Source organism: Acromyrmex echinatior, chromosome 2 (assembly GCF_024713525.1).
Source record: "Acromyrmex echinatior isolate Ae372 chromosome 2, ASM2471352v2, whole genome shotgun sequence".
Lineage (NCBI taxonomy): Eukaryota > Metazoa > Arthropoda > Insecta > Hymenoptera > Formicidae > Acromyrmex > Acromyrmex echinatior.
This window is the reverse complement of record NC_141853.1, coordinates 17126220-17148103: the sequence shown is the minus strand read 5'-3', so window position 1 is coordinate 17148103 and position 21884 is coordinate 17126220. Positions and strand designations below refer to the sequence as shown.

The 21884-nt window shown below is 36.1% G+C and overlaps 1 protein-coding gene across 4 annotated transcripts in view; it reads left to right on the top strand.

Moving 5' to 3' along the window:
• Positions 1-5713: 5713 nt before the first annotated feature.
• nab (NGFI-A-binding protein homolog) overlaps positions 5714-21884 on the top strand; it is a 32788-nt gene continuing 16617 nt past the window's right edge. For all 4 annotated transcript variants that reach the window (XM_087403495.1, XM_087403494.1, XM_087403497.1 and 1 more), the window contains exon 1: positions 5714-6542. In XM_087403495.1, the coding sequence (XP_087259621.1) occupies positions 6221-6542 (322 nt within the window). In that variant the 5' untranslated portion in view covers positions 5714-6220. The remainder of the gene's footprint in view (positions 6543-21884) is intronic.

Genomic DNA, 21884 nt, shown 5'->3' with positions numbered 1-21884 from the left:
AATTACCCAATCACAGTCGATTAGTCTTCTCACATTCGACTGTGATTGGTCAATTTCTGGCTTCAGACTTATAATTTATTACTAATGATTAATATAGAAAGCCTCTTAGATCCGATTGCACTAACATTACTTTAAGCGAAGCTTAAAAATCCCCCTCCCCCTTTTTTTAAAACTGAAAGAGAGGCAGAAAGAAAGGGAGTTTTTAAGCCTCTCTCTCTCATTTAAAATTAAAGTAACGTTGGTGTAATCTGGCCTCACATCTTAAACTCTCATTGTAGACGCCACTTTACAAAACGTTACATTTTCAGATAAAACGACGCATGATGTTGATCCTGTTTGGTCGGCGCGCTATCATTTATACTGCAACAATTGAACGAACAGGTATTGCGAGACACGTATTTCATATTACTCTTCTTCAAAAAATTCTCGCTAATATGTAGTTCATGAATATTGGTCCATTCGATCATTCAATGATAAATATATTTTGCACATATCACGATGACAGCAGTCCGTTTAAGCAGATACTTGTGTGATTTATTCATTATTTAAAAACGAGAATCGAAATGAGAGATAGAATGATCAAAAATTATAAATTACTGCGAATATGTATGAATTTTCAACCGATAAAATAAATACATATTCACTATCAGGCTTCTCTCTACAGGTAGATTGGATATTGTTGACACCTGTTGGTGACAACGGCAAGTCTCGATAAATCGGTATTTTATGAAAAGAAAAGTAACGATATATTTATATAAATAATATAAATTGAATAGAAAATGTCGTTAATGCTAAATGCATCTGGTTACTGTATTAATACATTTAAAAAACTTCATATATCTATTTTCACGTAATAACTCTATCAGTTCTATTTATAAGACGCACTTAATTATTTTAATTATCTGAAATGAATTGCTAATTGGTGCATCACAACTCATTGATGAAAACATTTCTTATCTTTTCCTGATTTCTTTTTCCAAAAATTAAATGCATTCGAGAAAGTTTGCGAATCAAAACGTGTTTGATTTTCACGAGAAATAAAGCAGCTGCGTTATACTGCAGTATCTCGAATGAAAGTCTCACGCATAGTAATGTTCACCGGTTGCCTATCCCTTCGTTTTTCTGTCGGTTTTTCTATGGTTGACATTATGCTCTGGTCAAAAAATTGTCCATCGTGCAACCCCTTTCCCAAGCGTTTCTCAGGCTCCTCTCTTTCTCTCCTCCGATAAATTTGCATATTTCCGGCCAAGGAAGTGTGCTACTTCGTTAAGCACGTTCCGTTAAACTCTTTTTTTTTTTCACGTGATACGGAAATATTCTCAAAAATTTTCAAAAATTCACTTTTCATTAATGTTAAAGATGTTAGCATTCTTTTTCTAAATGAAATGCGAGAATCACGAAAATAGCTTCTCAAATAGACTCGAGACGATTGACATTTTTTAAAAAGAGATAATAAACATCGATGACAGTGAGATGTTATCATATTAGATTTATAATTTTCAATTTTATAATTTTCATATTATCATAATTTCTTAAAAATATTATCTCAAGTTTTATTTCATATATTACAATCAGATAAGTATCGTAAAAATCGTTTTCATTCTCTATTTTTTCGAAACAAGCGAAACGTCTTTCGATGTTTGTAACAAATAATTAAGCATAGAAGTCAATTCATGAATTCAGAATATGATTCAAAAATATTGCGCACATATCGACGATATCCTCGAGTACGTAAACAAACGAGGTCTCAATAATCCAGAATGGATTGAAATGGATCTAGATTTTCAGAAGTACGCATTCGCGAACGTTAGAATGAATTCTTTTCAATCCCAATGCATTTTATTCATTTATAGGAATTACATGAAGCACATTTTCATGCCTTTCAACCTAAAAAAATGTCAGTTCTTTAAATGCATCGTGAATACTGCTCAATTCAAAATTCTGAATAGAAAATGCGGTTTTTCAATCCAATTGAATATAAAAAAAGTAAAAATGGATTATGAATGCTACTAAAGTACGCATTCGGCTGCATTAATCAATAGATACAAATTTCAATATATTTTAATCCATTCGTTTACATTATATTACATTCGACATTTCGTGAAGATAATTGATCCGTGCAATTATTTGGATTTGACAAACCCATGAAATCGAGTTCAACATTGCGAACATACACACACACACACACACACACACACACACACACACACACTATACGCATATTTATGAAAGAAAATGCAATAAAGATTCGAGAAAAAGTGAGTATAAGAAACAATCTAATTTTAGAATAAGAAGAATAATAATAAAAATTAGATCTAGATATTAAATTTTTTATGTAGATGTAGACGCAACAGAATGGTGAAGGTTTAATTTGAAAAAAATGTACGTTTTTTTTTTTTAATTAAAGAGGAAATATAATTCGATACCCTCGACGTATTCTTTCTTTACGCGAAATCATAATGGGATTAACGATTTTACGTAAAACCATCCCTCTTCCAGTACCAATAATGGACAATACCCCGCATAGCAAAGAAATCGAATTATCTAACAATTAACCGGCGCATCCACCTTGTAACGCTCATGCAATCGCGCAACGTAAAGCGATCGTCGGTCTCTACGAGTCGAGCGTCCGGATCGCTCTATGCAAATCGCGAATGAGCGAGCGAGCGAGCGAATGAACGAGCGAGCCGAGCATCGCGGCGCCTTTGGCTTCTCCCGGCGCTCTCTCACCCTTTCACGGATTACGGAGCTGTCGCAAAAAACGTCCGCCTCGCAGTAACGGTCTGCTGGCAAAACCTCCCTTTCCGCCTTGCTTTTTCTACGTGCGAAAATAAAAGTCTCTCGCGCTTTTCCTACCGGTCCGGAGAAAGGCTGCGGGAGTGGGGAACGAGAGAGAGAGAGAGAGAGAGAGAGAGAGAGAACAGCGCGGGAGGGAAAGGGGCAAAAATACGAGAGGGCGGGAGGGTGTACAAGGGTTGGCGGCGGTCTGGCGATGAGGGGGCGGCAAAAAGAATCGTAGCGATGTTGGCGAAGGAGGAAAAAGAGCAGTCCGCGAGAAGCGACGAAGGGATGGTGAAAGGAAAGGGTAGAGAGAGAGAGAGAGAGAGAGAGAGAGAGAGAGAGAGAGAGAGAGAGAGAGAGGAAAGAGAAAGAGAGAGACTGTGAGAGGGAGGGAGAAGGGAGCGACAGGAAAGCGGATTCGGAGGAAACCGAGATTCCAGGATGCGAGATTTCAAGAAATATAACGTTCGTTCCTGGTTTCCGCGCACACGATTAAACGTATTATCACGCTGACACTATTACGTTACATATCTTTATGCGTCCGTAAAATGTTGGTGAATATTTGGTAAAAAGGGATTGTTGCGTTCACCGTGACATATTTCTTGGGAGATACGAAAAAATCAGACGAGCGTTTAACGAGACACCTTTACTGAAATTTTAATTCCAGGCCTGAATGAAAGTCCCTTTACATTTATCCTCCCGGAGGATACAATCGGGATCACCCTGGGGTAAGCATGTGCCATCGCGGTTTTCCTGCTTGTGCCCACCCTTTAACGTTCAAATGCCAAAACGTGCGCCACCAAAGAAGAAGCGACGAGTGGGGAGAAAGACTGTGGGGTAGGACGCGTACTTTGCAGGGTACCGCATGCCGGGGGGGTTCGGGTACCACCCTACAAAAATGTCGGTTCCTCGGGCTCAGATAGGGGGGTAAGGAGGTCGCGCGTCTACAGGGGTTGCGCGGTGGAACCAGCTGAAAGAGGGGACGCGGCGAAAAGGGGGGCACGAGGGAAGATGGGTTTTTACGGTGTGTGCCCTCCCTGTCGTCCTGTCCCTCCTCTCCGCCTCCCCTCCCCAGCCACGGCGACAGGGGCGGCGTGCGAGGCAGGGACGCGTTTTTACGACTACCACGGCGAGGGCCAGGGAGGAGCTTATGTACACCACGACGACACTAGTAAGACGAGCGGTTCTTGTCGGTGAGAGGGAGGGGGACATCACGGTTTTCGCATCATTCTCTTCTGGACCCCCGCGTGCCGGAGTTTGCACCGGAATGCGACCTCCGTGCCGATCCGCGAGGCCACGCCTCTCACGTGGCTGATGATGGCTCGTCCTGGCGTACCCTAGCTCCGAATTTTAACCCCCCCGGGGTACGAACAGCCGGGCAACAATGTTGATTATCCGTCGCACGCGAAAGATAACTACTCTCGACTTCGTAGCGCGTCGTTCGTTAATTTTTAGACCCATCTACACGCATCCCCGTGTAGCTGCAAATCGTATTTAGATGGAATGATATTCTTTATGCATTGTGCGTTATAAAAAATAATACGATGCGTGTTTCCTGTTAAGATTTAATTATATACCATATATCGCTACTATTCTTATAGTCTATTATCCGTTAATGCGTTGTAACTTCCGATTTTTTTTTGTATCAGAAGATTTATTATCGATAAAATAATTTTAGAGAGATAAATAGGCGTGATTTCAACTTTTTAGTATCTAATTTTCAAGCACATTATAATCTTTACAAAAGAAGTCATGATGTATAAAACTTTTTATGTTCTTTGAAGAACTCGAATGAATGATTCTTTCAGCCTTGGAAAAATTCGAAAACGTGTGATGTAATAATTAGCATAAAATTTTTAATTAATACGCGGCAGTAACAGGAGCTGCATGTTTCCTGTCGTTATTTTCTTAACGCTTTAAAGCTACGATAACATAAAAATCAAACAAAAGCAACATGTATCTATGTCTCGATCATTGACGCAATTAGTCTTGTTTACTACGCTTTGTCCATGACATACAGGGTGTCCCAGTTTTACTACTTTTTCTTCTGAGTGTGTACTTATCGCTGCTAGATCTGCATTTTTTTGTATGATTTTTATAAAAATAATAAATTCTTTATATATAAAGAATTTACTTATTTATTTATTTTTTAACAAAATAAAACTATTGAATTATCGAGTTTTTATTCATGCAGCAAAATATCTTCAATAACAATATATCTTAATTTTTAACTGTAAATTACACGTAAAATTTTATCTACAAAATCTAAAATATAAAAATATATACTTTATCGAAAGATCAACAGCAATTTTCTCGTACAAATTTTTATAATTTATAGAATAAATATCTTTTGTGGATTCAAAACTAGTACAACTTATGTATTATGTATATAAATAGCTCAGTTTTATCATAAATAAAAAATGATAATATTTTATTGCAAAAATTAAAATCCTAACCTATTCCTTCATTTCCTTAATTAAATAATTATGTTTTTATCAATCCTTTATAAATGCCGTTTAACGAATTTAACAATCTATGAAACGATGTAATTAAAAATAACGCATATTTAAAGTAGTGAGACCAACTTTTCCTAAATTTTCATTTATTTTCTAAGAAGAACAAGCGTTGTACAGGGAAATTTTACGTTTTCCATCCGTTCATTTCATGTAAATTTATCTGCATATCTCAAGTGTGGCAATAACGGAGCTAACTATAGGAATTAACAAGAATTACGGTTAAGCGATTCCCGATCATTTTTTTTTTTCAACCGCTTCGACGAAGATTCCGGGAACCGTCGCGCGCCGTCAACGCTTTTGGGGCAGTGGGAGAAGGAGGAAGGAAGGGAGGGAGGAAGCGTCGGTGTCGCGCGGCGCGACGTCGCAGTGGTGGGGGGGTGGAGGGGGGGGCAGCGCGAAAGGAACGGCCGCGTATTCGCCGCGCGACGCGCAATGTGCACCGCGCCATCGTTCGAAACGCGTCGGTGTTGCTCTCGCGCGCAACGGGGTGACGGATTATCGTCTTTTGATCGCGCTGTACACACGATTATACCACGGGGAAGAATCAGCGTGAGATTCAACGTTCGCATTTACATTCTCTCCCCTACTTCGGGAGAGAGTGAATTGCAAATCGCTTCCTCATACACAGACTGGGACCTGTCAAGTCGCGAGATCATGATCCGCATCGCGACGCGATAAACGCGATCGAGAGAAGGAGAGAGAGAAAGAGCGTTCTCCAAATTCGTCATTGTAACGTTCCACTTTCTTCCGGGGCGAACGCAAGCGCGGCGATCGAATGCGCCTCGTTGGATGCTGTCGGCAGCGCGCGTGGTCGACCTGGAAGCCCGTGCTCGTCGGGGCACTGCTGTGAGCGGGTGCTGCTGCTGCTGCTGCTGCTTCTGCTGTTGCTGCTGCCGCTGCCCTAGGTAGCACTGGTGACCGCGATGGACGCGCGCGTGATTGTCGGTGCGCCGGCCGCGGAAGAGACGCCGGTGGCGGTGGCGACGCGGGGCGTCGCGACGCCCTCGCCGGTGCCTTCGGCGCTAAGCACCGCCGTAACCGTCACCGGTACCGGCAACAGCGGCGGCGGCGGCGGCGGCGGCGGTGGCGGCAGTTCCACCGCCGCCGCGACCCTCGCGTCCGCACCCTGCACCCCTCAGAACCCAGTCGTCGTCGTTGCCAGCCCCTCCAGCAACCATCAGCAGCCGACCGGTGTACCGGTCACCGCTGTGCCCAGGATACTCAGCAGGAATGTCAACGGCACATGTAAGTTGCTTGGAAAACTGTCTACTTTGCGACCAGAAATCGAAGATGCATTTACATACTTCATAATTTAACGCTGAAAAGACTTTTGTATTATACACATTCTTTTGTTTATATACGATTAATTGAAATTCACAACGCAAATATTAACTATTATTTTTTGTGTATACACGATAAATTAAAGTAAATTAAATTAATTACTCGACGATTCAGGCAGAGAGAATTTGAATTTTAATCGCATCCTTTCAATTTTTTGCGTGTAATTTAAAACGAAAAATAGGTATATTAGTTGCTTTCTATTTTCTCAAATAATAGTAGTCTAACGTTATGTAATTATTTTATATTTAGTTATGTAATTTATTTTATATTTAATGACGTCATTACTTATTTATTTTGATGATAAGGACACGTTCAACAAAATATCATCTTTGCAACTGTTGTAAAATTCTTTAATATGATTGATTTTACTTTTAGTTCCTCATTGGATCTAAGACCGGTATTCATAGTCAGTTTTTATTTCAAGACTGTCTTAAGTAATGTCTTAAGACGGTCTTAAATATAAGATCCGACTGTGAATACCGACTTAAATATATAGACCAATCATGAGACCATTCATAAAAAATTTTAGAACAGTTTCAAAACTGCTTTTTCTGCTAATATTAGCCAATCACGTAACAAAATGGATTTATAATCTAACTTTTAATGTGAATTAACAAGGCTCAGTAAAATACATGAGTTTATGCAGATTGTAAAAACTCAGTTGAAGTCATGATGATGTCACAAATGAGAATTATCTCTGAATTTTGATATAAATGGAAAGCAACTGTCTTTAAAGATACATTTTACTATATAAATGAAAATTAAATAATTCTGTAGTTTCATTAAAAGATTTAATATACTTTTATTTTCGAGTGATTGAACGATCAATTGATAAGAAGATTGTAATACAAAAACTTTGGATTTTCAATTTGTAAAATGTATCCTTGAATTACAATGAAAAAAAATATTAAATATTTTATAAATCACATTTATTATATTTTTCATCTGTTTTTATGACAAAAGTTAGTTGGTCAAAAATTTATCTGTCTCTACAATCATTTCTAAGTATCTTATTCCTATTTCTGTCTTCTTTTCACATTTTTTTTTCTCTCCGGGAATTAATAAATGCTTATATTATCCCGTTACTACATTAGTTCCAGTTCGAATAACACCGTTAATCTTTCGGCTAATGTCTCTAACCGTCAAGAATCGATTTAAGAGTAAAATTCATCCATTAAAACCCCCATAAACTTGAACGGTCCACGAGGGAGTATGTATATGATTTACATACGTAGACTAAAATACAGTAAGAAGTGCGTTAATTTTTTGTGCTCCAGATACAAAGAGCAGTGCTCCAAAGAGCACTACTCTTGTCTCGCTTCAATATTTTACCAAAGCTGACGAAGGAGAGCCGGTTATCCTGCTGCGATCAATCTCTACAATCAGCTGATTCATTGACGAAATAAAGCTTGTTTAATATTGATACCATCCGCGAGAAAATAGCAAACACGCGTAACGCATACGTTTGCACGGATTTACGGCCAATTTATGAAATGAATCGGAGTGTCTGATCGATTTCATACAAACCGATAGGTATGAAATCGCTCGTTAATTACATCCAGCTCATAATTTTCGATCGTGCGCATCGCAAATAAACGTTATTCTCGATAATTGTTTTCTTTGCGGCTCAAGTTAGATGATCTAATAATTCGCATCAATTCTTAAGGTAGAAATTCGACACATCTCTGTAATTTATAATTATAATTCTATACATTTTTGATACGTGTTGTATTTTTATATATATTTTATATGTGTGTATATTATTTTTGTTTCTTGAATTGTTTTCCATATTGCGACACGTAAAGTTATAAATAGAATACTAGTTTGAATTCTCACGATTATAGATCATTTTTATTAATATTAGTTTTATTAATATCTGAATAATATAAAAAATGTATCATACTTATTTAAATATCTATATTTATTTAAATCTTTAATCTATTTCAAAATATTTTATATGCTCTCTCTTAGCAAAGTTATATAAAATATGCTAGTGAAGTTATTAATAATGACTTTAAGAATTTGTCGCGTCAATGCAATTAATTTGATTAATGGTTATTCTATCACGACGTGGTTAGACTTATTTGAGTCTAGTTTTATTATAAATTGTGATCATAATCACAATTATTAATTTTATTATCATTGATGCTTACTGAATGCGTCAATTCGATTACATTTTACTTAAATTTATTTGGAGATATTCTGTTCTTTAAGTACTAATTTATTTTATCCTTACGATTCTTTGTGACAATAGCTTCAAGTATTCTGTAATTATCCTAACACTCAAAAAAAAAATTTAAAAAAAAAATAAAGAAGTTTAAATTTCAGTGATCCTTTGTGGTGTAACCTTTGATATAAACGTGTGAAAGCCCGTATTAAAAAAAAAAATAATAATAAATTTAAAGTAATATTGTAATCCAGAAAGTATCGGACTAGGCGCAGGAAGCATTTACCGGTTCATTTATCGAGGAAAGCGAGGAGGCCATTGGATTTTGACGTGAGGGATTCTCGCCAAAGGCCAGTTTATTTTCTCGTTTCTTGCAGATCGATCCGCTATCGCACTCGTATATCCGCGAGCTCGTTTCTAAACCGCGCGCGCGACTCGCATCTCGATAGCGAACGCTGCTCTCTCGCCGGCGAGTTTACGCAAGAAACGTAATCGCCAGCAGTTACCTCCCGGCGAAGCGAAGAAGTTTCGACCGAGGAGCTACCATGGGCCATCTCGCTTTTATGTGTGAGTATATGTATATATGTGTGCGCGTGCGTCTCTTTCTCTCCCTCTTTCGCCGAGAAACTGGATGAGTCATGCCAGCGATAAAAAGCTCCCGTCAGAAAAACAGGATTTTTCTTCTTCTATCTCGACGAACCGCGGCCGAGCTCTCGTCTTCGTCTACTTCGGGTGTTTTACTTGGTGCCCAACTCGGTGCATCGCGACAAAAAGCACTCGACCGAGTTCGATATGTCGCTTGTATCGAAAATTCTTTTCGGTCAGGCGAAGCTTCTTGTCGTCGTTATTTGTTTCTTCGTAATTTTCTGAATTTTCATCTCCGCTCTGTCGGAGATTTACTTCATCGGAATGATCGAGTTGTGATTTTCGGTCACAGAGGAAGCTCCTTAATAAGACACAATTGTACTGTGTCGCGTGACACCATTAAAAACCAATGGAATATAATTTCATATGGAAGCTATGATTAGAAGTAGTATATTACAACATGATGCTGTGTAACGCCCCTGGACGCTTTTTTGCGGGAAATGTTTACCGTTTCTACTAGCAACATTAACGTGACAAAGCGGGAGCAAGTGAAGCAAATAATTAGTAAACAGCAAAAACATACTCATTAAAAACACAATATTTTTATCCCGTGAGATATATTTCAACGAAAGAGAGAGGCATAATATTTTATTTACGGGGGACATATTTTTATTGGTATCATTATTTGATATCATGCGGAATGATTTATTATTGATATCGGAGCATTGAGATTACTCGGAAAGAAAAGTTTTGCTGAAGTCTCTAAAAATTTAGTCAGATATAAATCTGAATATAATTTTGTTAAGCTATTAAAGTAATTGTGTAGGACACTTAAAATAGTTATTTCGAGTATTTTTCCATCGGAATATTAAAATGCTCAAGCATAATGAGCAATGCTTTTTTGCAGTATTATTCATTACACTTGAGTTGTTTACGTAGTTATTTTGATGATATAACAAAATTACTTTTAGATCTATGCCTAGCTAAATTTTTAGATATTTTAGCAAAATTGTTTTTTCCATTGTGTGTTTGATATTTTTTTTATTATTATCTTATGAAGCATGTTGAGTGCTTTTTAATAAAAGACACAGTATAGTATTGAGAAAAAAAAATTGTTCATTTGACTGAACTCAATTATTTTTATTTCTCTTGTTGGAGAACGTGTGTACACTGAGAAAAATGTTCGGTTGAACATTAATCGAAATTCTGATTGAAAATGGACGAAAATCAAAATTTTCTGATTATTAGAATTCTAGTTGAGATAATCAGAATTCCGATTTATATGATATAATCAAAATCATCTAATTCGATCATTTTCAACTAGACATTTTTCTCAGTGTATTTAAGTCAAATATAATAATATTTTTTTACTTGAATACATATACATCGAAAATTCTACATCGAAAGAAATAAAGATGAATTAAATTAATTTTAGTCAAATGAAAAATTTTTTTCCAGCATAGTGAATCATTTCATGCTTGTTGTTTATTAAACAAAAGACAAAATGATTACTTAGAGTTGTCACAAAATTGAAAATCAAGAAAAATTCGAGAAAATAGGGAAAGGTCAGAGATTTTCTAAAAAATTAAAATTCTTGGTCTTAAAGAAGTTTGGTATGTAACCTATGCAGTTGGAGTTACTAATTTTAATTTAACGATCAAATGCAAGCAACATTAATAGTAATTTATACATCACTATGTTAAATTGCTCTCTCAATAAAACATTTAACGGTTTCTTAAATCAAGATGAAAATACAAAAATTTCTAAATATTGTTAAAAGTCAGAGAAAATTATGAAATTTTGTCTGAAAATCAGGAAAAAGTTATAGAATTTTAGGTCCTGTAGGAATTTGTAGTAATCTTGTCACTGCATTATTGTGTCTCTTGCTGAGAAGCACTAATTAATTAACAGCATTTTCGATACATAATTGGGTACTTCGCCCTGAATACTTTTGACATAAATACGAATCTCGTTGATTCACTTTTGATATTTCGGAGTTTCCATATCGAAGAACTCTTTCGGTTCTTTCTGGATATCTCAGCGATATCTCGCGCATTCGCGGCATATCGCCAGGCATTCTCGGGTGCGTTGCCGCGCTTTGTCCGTTCGCGAGATGCGGCATGACTCACGGGGTTAGCAAGAAACGACGCGTCGGGTAAAAACCATGCCGTTTCTTCCGCCGGCTTGGCCGGCGTGCAACTATTGCACGTTGCGTTTTTGCCGACTTCTTACGAGCGGCCGGCGCGGCTCGGCGCGGTCGTGTAAGCGCGTTGACCACCACGACGGCGACGATGTACACGAGCAAAAAGCGCGCGCTTTTGCCCCGCGATATTTCTGCGAAAGGCGAAATTACGACAGAAAGAACCGTTCATTGCGAAAGAGAGCCTATCGTGCCTCTCTCTTACATTCTTTTTAAAATCATTAATTATAGTTTAATTTTATTGCATATAATTTTATATTTTTAATTTTAATTTTATTCTAATTTTATTGTATATAATTTTTTAAAATAATGAACATTTAATTATATATATTGTTGGATTATTGTTATATTTTTCGTTGCAAAGTTTTTTTTTTTTTTTTTTTTTTTTAAGATAAACAAAGTTTTCGAATACAACTGAAGTTACTATAAACGGACCAAAGTTACCGTAACACGCGCGTTATTACCACGCGGCTGTTTGATAGGCGACATTATACGTTTTACACGGGATAAAAAGAGGCTCTGTCTATCTCTCCCTCTGTCTTCCCTTTCTCTCTCTATTGATGACGGCGCTGGCGCTGATGCACGGCGAAAAAGCTCTCGCTTTTTTGCGGTAAGTTTGCCGTGTGCTCGTGCCCTCGCTTAAGAAAACTTGGCGAGCGTAGCTTTTTTGCGTCGGACGCGAGAGAGCTCGGCCAGTCTCGCATGTTCGCTCGCATTCCCTCCCTCTTTCTCTTTCGCGTTACATATTACAACGTCGGAAAATTTGCGCCGTTGATGCACGCGGATTCCTATAAAAAGGGGAAAAAGAACAAAGTCAAACGCGGCGCGGTTAATCGCGTTCAAGAACTCGTCTACATATTCTTAATTACGTTGTATCTTTTGCACCGAAAAATTTTATCTTCGATGCTATATGGCTATATTTGCAAGACGAAATATCAATATTTTTTTATTAATCTCGAAGGAGTTATTATTTATGTCCTTTTGTCATATTTATGTCCTTGTTTGTTTTGTTGAGAAATCATAATAAAAAGTTCTCTCATTATTTTTTCTGAAAATACACGGAAAGAATAATTTTGTTAAAGTATCTCAAAATTTAGCTAGATATATTTTGTTGGAATATCAAAATATTACACAGGAATTTCAAGCATGATGAACAATAATGTAAGACGTTTTGACATTTTAGTAATTAGTTTTTAATTAATGTCTTTATATATGTATAATTAATTTGATAAATCAATAAAATTATTTTGAAATCGGTACGTAGTTAAATTTTTAGATACTGCAGTAAAATTGTCTTTTTGTATACACTTAAAGTAGTTCTTTAATAAAGTGCCGAAAATTTGGGGTGCCTCATCAGGGCCCACCCAAAATTACAAATATCTACATAATTTGGATAAAATATTAAAACTATATGCATATTTTAATAAAATAATATGGAATATACGATAATAAATCAAAAGCTGCATCTTCATCGAACGAAAACAAGATGAGATTATGTTTATTTTTCGAGGTTAAATTTATATGCAAGTTTATGCACGTAAATATCTTTCCAGAATGGCCATTGACCTATTACTTTTTTGTGACCATTAAAATCGTAATTTTTTAAACTATTATAATCTCGTTTTTTTTTTTTTTTTTATAGAAAAGTCTGTAGTAAGATTTGTGTGCAGTTAGTGATAGATAAGACTCGCAGACGCTTCTTTGACTAAGTTATACGTGAAAGATTACATTATAACATTTTTTTTCTTTCTTATTTCATCGTTAATCTACCGTAGAATTTTGCACACGTCAATTTCGATTCAACTTCATTATATAAAAAAATTAAACATTTCTATAGTAACTCGATGGTACTTTGTTAAAGTATCATCTTAAGAATTATCTATACATTATTATCTAAATATGTATAAATCAGGATGTCACACAACTAGAGATTAGGGAAATCAGGTTTTTTGCAAAATTTCCTGAAAAATTAAAATTCTTAGCTTTAAAGTTTAATATATACACGTACATTACACATACAGTTTTGGAATACTATCAATATAACAATTAAATGCAAGCAGTCAGTATCATTGATAGTAATTAACATTGATATGTTAAATTGCTTTCTCAAGAAAATATTTGACAGTTTCCAAATCAGGACAAAAATATAAAAAAATTTCAAAATATTATTGAAAGGAAAATATTGTATTATTAAGAAAAATCAAGAAATTTTGTTTGGAAATCAGAGAAAAGTTATGGAATTAAAAAATGAGGAATTTATGACAATCTTGGCAGACATACTCATAAAGTTTAAATCGGAGAAAAACGTATTATAAATCTACATGGAGATACTTACGACTGTCGTATGCATTAAGTCAGATAATTAAAGTTCGATCAGAAATTTATTATCGGACTTTGCTCAGATATTATAAAACGTTTTTGACGAAGTATAAAATCGTAATTCGCCCTGAAAACATTAATGACTGCTCGGTACAATGTATTTTATTTATGCGGATGGAAAGTCTCCGCCAATTGCTTAGCGTAGCCCGACATCGAACCATGTCGGGCATTATTGCACTTATTATGGACATTCGCTCGACGGTCATTAATATTTTCACCTTGTCGTTTGCCGCTTTACAGCCAGTTTTGTCCACGGGGCTGTCTCGTCTTAATAGTGTCTGTGCACCGGCGATTTTCTAATCATTCCTCGGTATATCTCTTATTATTCTACTCTGTTCGCGCTCGTATTCTTATTAACTATATAGTTATCTAAAAGCAAGTATTATTGTATTAATATATTTATATACAAACTATTAAGTATAGATGCAATTCATGAAAAATCTGAAATAATGTGGTTATCTTCGAAACAATTTTTTTCCAGAAATAAGAAACAATTAATAAGGAAAAAATAAGAAGGGATAATCAAACCATATTCTTTACTACGAGAAGGTATCTTTTTCTCTTTGGAGCTAAAAATCTGTAGACAGTTACTGACGTTGAGATCTATTTAATTTATTCAAAGGCATTAATTAATTTGTAGGAACTAAAATGACATAAATAACGTGTATAAAAAAAGAATGAATATCAAATTAGTTAAGTGAAGAAACCTCTAAATGCTGTCGAGACTAAATCTTGGTGTCTAATAATAGCCGTATTATGAATTAAATATATATTTTTATAAGAATAATCGAAATTTGTATAGCTATATAAAAAAAATTGAATTATTTGACTTTTCTGACAAAGAGATTTATAATTGAACAGGTGCAAAACACACACACACACACACACACACACACACAATAGACTTACCATCAATTCTGAAGTTAAATGATATTTATCGACATGTTTTTCTTATCTACTTTTAACTCTACAGAAAAGAGTAGAGATGCTTAAATAATTGAGGCAAACGCAATTAGACATTTTACTGTATCATTTCAAATGGCAATGAATTTATTCATTATTATGATAACACCATTCCAGGACACGTTATCTGGTTTTAATGATTCTACACGAAGAAGTTGTTTGCGTGACATGCAATAGTGTGCTCTTTACGCAATCGGGGGGAAGGAGGAAAACCGCAGCTGCTTTTATCCTAGGTTTTCCTCCCGATCGAATCACCCTAGGTTTTGTGTACGTTCATGCCTGGTGGACGATCGCTCGCGATCCGGAATCAAAAAGAGTTCTCTGTCGAGCCTAATCTGAATACGATCATCGTGCTCGGGTACGACCGGTGGGTGGCTGCACTCGAATAAACGCCTAATTCGAGCAACGAATATGAATGGGTTCGCGTCAGATGTGTTCTTGGGTACAAAGACGAGAGAACAGTACACCTCCGTTTGTACATCTTGCTGCTGACCGACCGTTGCGAGGTTTGCTCATCCTTTCGGGAAAGGCTTCATCTACTAAGCGAGTATGGAAAGAATGGGCTTTTGTGTGTGTGTGTGTGTGTGTGTGTGTGTGTGTGTGCTGAGACATTTAAAAATTTAGCTGGATAAAAATCTGAAAATAATTTTGTTGAACCAAAATAATTTTGTATATGTTGTTAGAATTATCTAGTATAAGAATATAAGGTTTTTCATTGTGTATAATGGCGGTGAAATATAAATTTAAGGCAAATTTCTTATTAATAATAATTAATAATTCTTATTAATAAATTTCTAACAATGACTTTATGTTGGCTTATAACATTTTGAGCTAATTTTCTGATTGGTCGATAACACATTGGAAACGAATCCTTGTAAGACATTCAGGTTGCTAGAATATCAAAACTTTTTTGTTCATTGCTCGTAATTACGTTATAAATATATTATTAAGATTACCTACATATTATCTTTCGGCGGTAAACAAAATTATATTCTTAGATCTATATTTACCTAAATTTTTAAATAGATACTTCAACAAAATCATGTCTGCTGTGTATTACCTATATCTGAAACTGTACTCTAATCGATAAAACTAAATTTTTCAATCCCCTTGGATTAGACGGAGGATGTAAAAATACCAGACAGAGGGTTAATAATGAAAATAAAATAACACAAGACGATTAAGCTATCTAGTAAATAACTTTCAATTTTAATAAATGTTCCTAATTTTGAAAAAATAGTTTTATGTGCGTGACTTGTATATTTATGAATCGTATATATATATATATTTTTTTTTTATGTGCGAATATCGACAAGAATAATAAAACTGCCGACAGATCATTTAATTGATCCCGACACCTTGAAATTCAATCGATGCAATAACGAGTGTGAAACGTTCATAATCGTCTCGCATATGCTGATGATAGATAACGACCATCCCTTATTCTTACCATCACCTTACTGGTCTTGTTTCTTTTTTCATTTCTTGGATCCGCTTTTGTTCCCACAGGAGTGCGCCGATGCGCGCGAATAAATTAAAAGGATTGCGGGTCTCAGCTCCACACACCCTATCGGCGGACAAAGGGCGACGAGCTTCCCCGTTTGTCTGCATTTTTTTGTTCTAAGCGATAATCCGGTAGCGCGATGCTTGGATGCGCCCGCGCCTGTCCGTATCCGTTTTCGGGGTCCATCCGATGACCCCGCGGCTGTTTCTTTCTCTCTCTCTCTCTCTGTCGTTGTCTTTCCATCCTTGCTCAACACATATGCATATCATCGTCCCTTACTGCGAGATAATACGAAAAGAAAAAAAGGAGAACCGGCTGCGGAAGAAAGAGAGAGAGAGAGAGAGAGAGAGAGAGAGAGAGAGAGAGAGAAAACAGTAGAGATCTCGGGAGGAATTCCGGCGCGCTGGCTACCTCTTCTCCGCTCCATTCCCAGCGAGTTTTTGCCCCCGTGGAGGACGTTCTTTCGGCTTTTTTGCCATCGTGGGGGCCCTCGCGACGGCGACGGCGACGGCGACGACTGCGATGGGGGCAACTTTTTCTCCGTTCTATCTTCGGGGCCGTTCGATCTGCATGAGTCACACGCGAAGACATTACGTTCGCTCGTCGGGATGAAGGACGATATCTTTCTCGAGTATCCCACGATCAGTCACTTCCTCCAGGTGACACCTATCGCTACTATCTCGGTAGCGGTAGGAGGAACCCGCTTGTGCCATTTGTGTAAAAATGTTTGTACAATAAATCTTCATTATAGAAATTATATTTTTATTACCAGACAATTATGTAATGTTCAACGCTTGATTATTATCGAAGATTACGTCATGTTCAATTCGATATTAATTTATATTCATTTCTTAACCGGATTATATCTTATATCTTACTCATTTCATTTAATTTTCTGTTAAAAGTTTTGATATATGTGATTTTAATTTGATTAGTGATCGATTGCCAATCATATATTCTGGCTTAGAAGGAACCGTGATGAATGGCGATGAGGCTTCTGTGCCGCTTACTTGACTACAGGTGTAGATACAGATTAACGATGACAATGGACACGTCGATTAGTTCCCGCAGGTGATGAGCTCGTCCACTGAAAAAAGAACCCCTCAGTTCCGCGACTAACCCTTTCGCTTCTACGCGGTCAAAAAAGGGTCTTCCGTAAAAGAAAAAAATCATTTATTCAAAAGAGGTCTGTGGGAAACCAGTTTTTTACACTCTCTCAATAACATTTTTATCTAAACAAATGCTCATTTGTGCCTATGAAACTGTAGAGTGAAACGTGATATAATTTAAAACAATGTACTATTTCTTTCCAACAGATTAGTTTAATAAAAATTTTAAGCAATTATAAAGTTATAAAAAAAATTTTAAGCAATTAAAATTGATTTTTTTTAATAAAAATGGATAAAAACACAGTAGAAATGTAATTGAATTAATATTGTCAAAAAAATATTATTTAACAAAAATAAGAGATATTACAGTTTTGAAAAATAAATTATGAAGTATCTGTTAATGTATATTTATAAATAATTATAAAATATTTATAAAAGTTGATATTAATAAAGTTACATCACACATTGAAAAAAATTCATGTAATTTTACATGGAAATTACATATTTAGGTAATTTTCCAGTCATAAACATATAATTTTCATGTAAAATTACATGAATTTTTTTCAGTGCGGTTGTTGGCCGATTATAATTAATTAAAAATCGCGTTAAAAATCAGAGAGTAATATTGTATATTTCGAAACATACATAGATTTCGCGACATTTCATAATAATAATTATTGATTGTATTGATTCAGTCTTTTAAGCGCTAAAAAAAATCTAGTTTGTTATCAGATAACACGATGATATTTGTGAGAAACAAAAACTTCAACGCTGACATTTTTACTGAAATATTTTGAAATTTATATTCGTACTATGACGAATTTAATTTATAATTTTTACAGGCTTCTCGCGATATCTTTCAGTTTTCAAATTTCTTTATTCCTTTATCTTATATATATATATATATATATATATATATATATTAGGTGTTGGAATTAATTCGTAGCGTTTTTTAATGAAAGAATGTTATTTATTTCACATGAGCATTAAAAAATACATTAATGAAAGTACTTCCCATCACTTGTAAAACGCTACGAATTAATTCCAACACCTAATATATAGTTATCATTCAGAGAGAGAGAGAGAGAGAGAGAGAGAGAGAGAGAGAGAGAGAGAGAGAGAGAGAGAGAGAGAGAGAGAGAGAGAGAGAGAGAGAGAGAGAGAGAGAGAGAGAGAGAGAGAGAGAGAGAGAGAGAGAGAGAGAGTGAGAGAGTGAGTGAGTGAGTGAGTGAGTGAGTGAGTGTCGTTACATGCGTTAAAGTCGATAAAAATTATACGTGGAAATTTATAGTGTTTCATGACTTACATAGATCAATTGAAAAATAGTATGGATAAAATTATATTTAAGAGGGGGAAGAGAATACGATGTAATTTAAGTAAAAAAAGCTTAAGACACTTATATTTATTTTTAAAAAATTGCAAATATTTTAAATTCTTATATTATAATAGATGGTTTTTTTATCACTAGCAACCTTAAAAATTTTAAATGATGTAACTTTTAATATTTATTATTTTATAAATTTTTTTTATATTTTGCAATACGAACATTGAATTACATAATTAATTGCATTGATATTCGTGAAATTATTATATTTCTTCGGCATTATGTGTTATAAGATACATTTGTAGATCTTTATATATTTTCTTAATTTTATTAAAATAATTAAATTAACATTTTGTGTGTGTGTGTGTGTGTGTGTGTGTGAGAGAGAGATTGAATAAATATAAAAAATTTAAATTAAATTAATTTTAGAATTAATATATATGATCATTATATGTATATTAATACATATGATCACGATATGTCCTTAAAATGGCGCGAATTGTACCCTTATAATAATTCGACTAGTCGCTGAATGGAGAACCGCGACATAAGGAAGGGCTTAAACCCCTCATCGAGGGGTTGGAATATGGGCTGCACCCTTGGGACTTAAGATTACTTACCCGACCAATACCAATGACGATTTTAAACGACCTCCATTCGAAGACCATTTAATACTCCCAACTAGGACAGAAATCTTTCTGAAAAACAGGATGATGAATCTTGTTTGTATATTCAACGGTTGTTGTACGTTTATTTATTTTATTCATCTTTTAGCCCGTTTTTATTTTTCGATTTACCAAAGATAATATTTATTTGGAATTTCCGTATATTTTTGTTGAGAAAATTGAATTCTTTTATTTAAATCGTTTTGCTTTTCAGAAAATACTCATTCAAAGAATATATATATCAGCGTATTCTTTTTATAATATTATGTTTTTTTTAGAATAATTAAAAATTGAAAACTTTTTCAAAAATTCAAAAACATATCTTAATTCTTCTAATTAGTCGATAATTTATAATCTATGGGAATTTTGTGTCTTTTCTCATATCTATGCTTCCTTTATCATTTTAGCATTTCCCCGTTTCTCGCTGATCGAGCAAAAACCCACTTTTTCTCACACGCTCTTTCAAGAGGTGAGATAGTTAGTTTGTAGATAGTCTTGAGGGAATTTTTGGCGCGGCTTAACGAAACGATGAGGAAGCCAAGAGAGAAAGAAAGAAAGAAAGAAGGAGAGAAGAGATTAGAAATCGAACAAAGACACATACTATGAGAAACACAAGAGATAGAAAGAGTGTACAAGAGGAAAAGAAAGACAAGGATGGGAGGGGAGGGGGGCAAACGACAGGCGCGGTGGTGCAAAGTGGCATAAGGTATAAAAAGGAAAGCCAGGCGTGTTTGGGGGCTGCATTGCTGTGGCGAAGCGGGGTAAAAGGACGCGAAGGATAAGGAGAACAAGGCCGAGGAACAGTAGAGAAGCGCGAAGGATATGAGAAGGGAAGGAGGGAAAGATTCGAACGGCGAGTCAGTCCATCTGCCCGGTGTTTTGTCCATGGAGGAGAGAAAGAGGGAAGGGGTGGCGCGCGGCGGGGCGACAAAAACTCACCTAACCCTTCCTTGATTACAATGCCGGCAAAAAGCGAAATACTAACCGCCGTCGCGCCGCGCCGCGCCGCGCCACATCGCGCTAAGGAGAGAAGAGCAGAGTGAGGCAGAGAGAGAGAGAGAGAGAGAGAGGGGGGAGGGAGGGAGCGCGCTCCTAAGAAACTAGACTCGTTTTTGCGCGACCAGAGGCAGCGAAGGAGAGCGTCCGTTCTCCGTGAAGTATCGGACAAAGAACGTGCACCACACTAACTTCCCCCTCCTCCCCCTCGCTCTCCGTCTCTCGCCACTCCGACGAACCTTCTTGGTTCCATCGTCCGTGATCCGGACACCCGTAACCCGCCCCCGTTTACCCTACGTCTCCAGTCTGACCTTTTGCCTCCTTTCTTCCTCCTTTCCACCCACTCCCCGCCCTTTTCTTTCACATATTTCCTTCTTTTCCCCTTTCCGCTCCATTATCTTCGTTTTCCTTGTTCGTGAACTCCGGGTCCATCTCTGTATTCCGCGGTACCCTCAGAATGAAGCAAGTACGCTTGCTTTTCGGAGTCCTCGGTGAGTTACCTGTACCCCGATTCTATAACTTTTGTCGTCAAATTGGTATTATTATATTGCCGTCCGCGCACCTTTTTTTATTATATATAATACCTGTGCAATGATAATATAATAATACTGATATTGTCATTAAAAGTGCGAGGTACTGGAAATTTTTTATAATCAGAATGAAATTTTTTAAGCTTGGTATGTGAGTAAAATTTGATTTGTTACCCATATAAGGTTCTCTGTCACTCTGTCCAGTACTGGGCCAGTTCTGGCTGCCATAGTTCAGATACTGGAGCAATATTGGCTCAATATTCGCTAAATACTTGATGATAATTTGGAGTCGGTGCTAGCAAATGATAGTCCCAGTCATTTTAGCCAGTCATTTACCAGTGATGACCCCAATACTGGCTGATAAAACTTTGACTGTTATTTGTCAGACAGTTCATCTAATGATTTGCTAATGATGGCTTAGATTGACAGAATCTTTGCCGTCAGTTGACAGTCGTAGCGTTGGCTAAGTGTTGGCTAAATGTTTCATTGTAACTACTGATGATCCTATAGTTTGAAATTATTCCTTATGTATCTTCACTATTCATATTCTTATATTCGTGTTCATCGTCATTTTATTTGACAACAAAGATTACATACTGAAAAAAATTTCTAATTGAGAACGGATGAACCAACATATTCTAATCATTAATATCAATCGGAATTCTATTCATCATAATTGGACATCTGATTATCTCAACTAGAATTTTAATAGATTAAAAGAAAAATTTTGATTTGTCCATCTATTAGAATTCCAATCAATGCAACCATGAGACTTTTTCCAATGCAGAAATTCTGTCATCATTACAATAAAAATATATTTATAA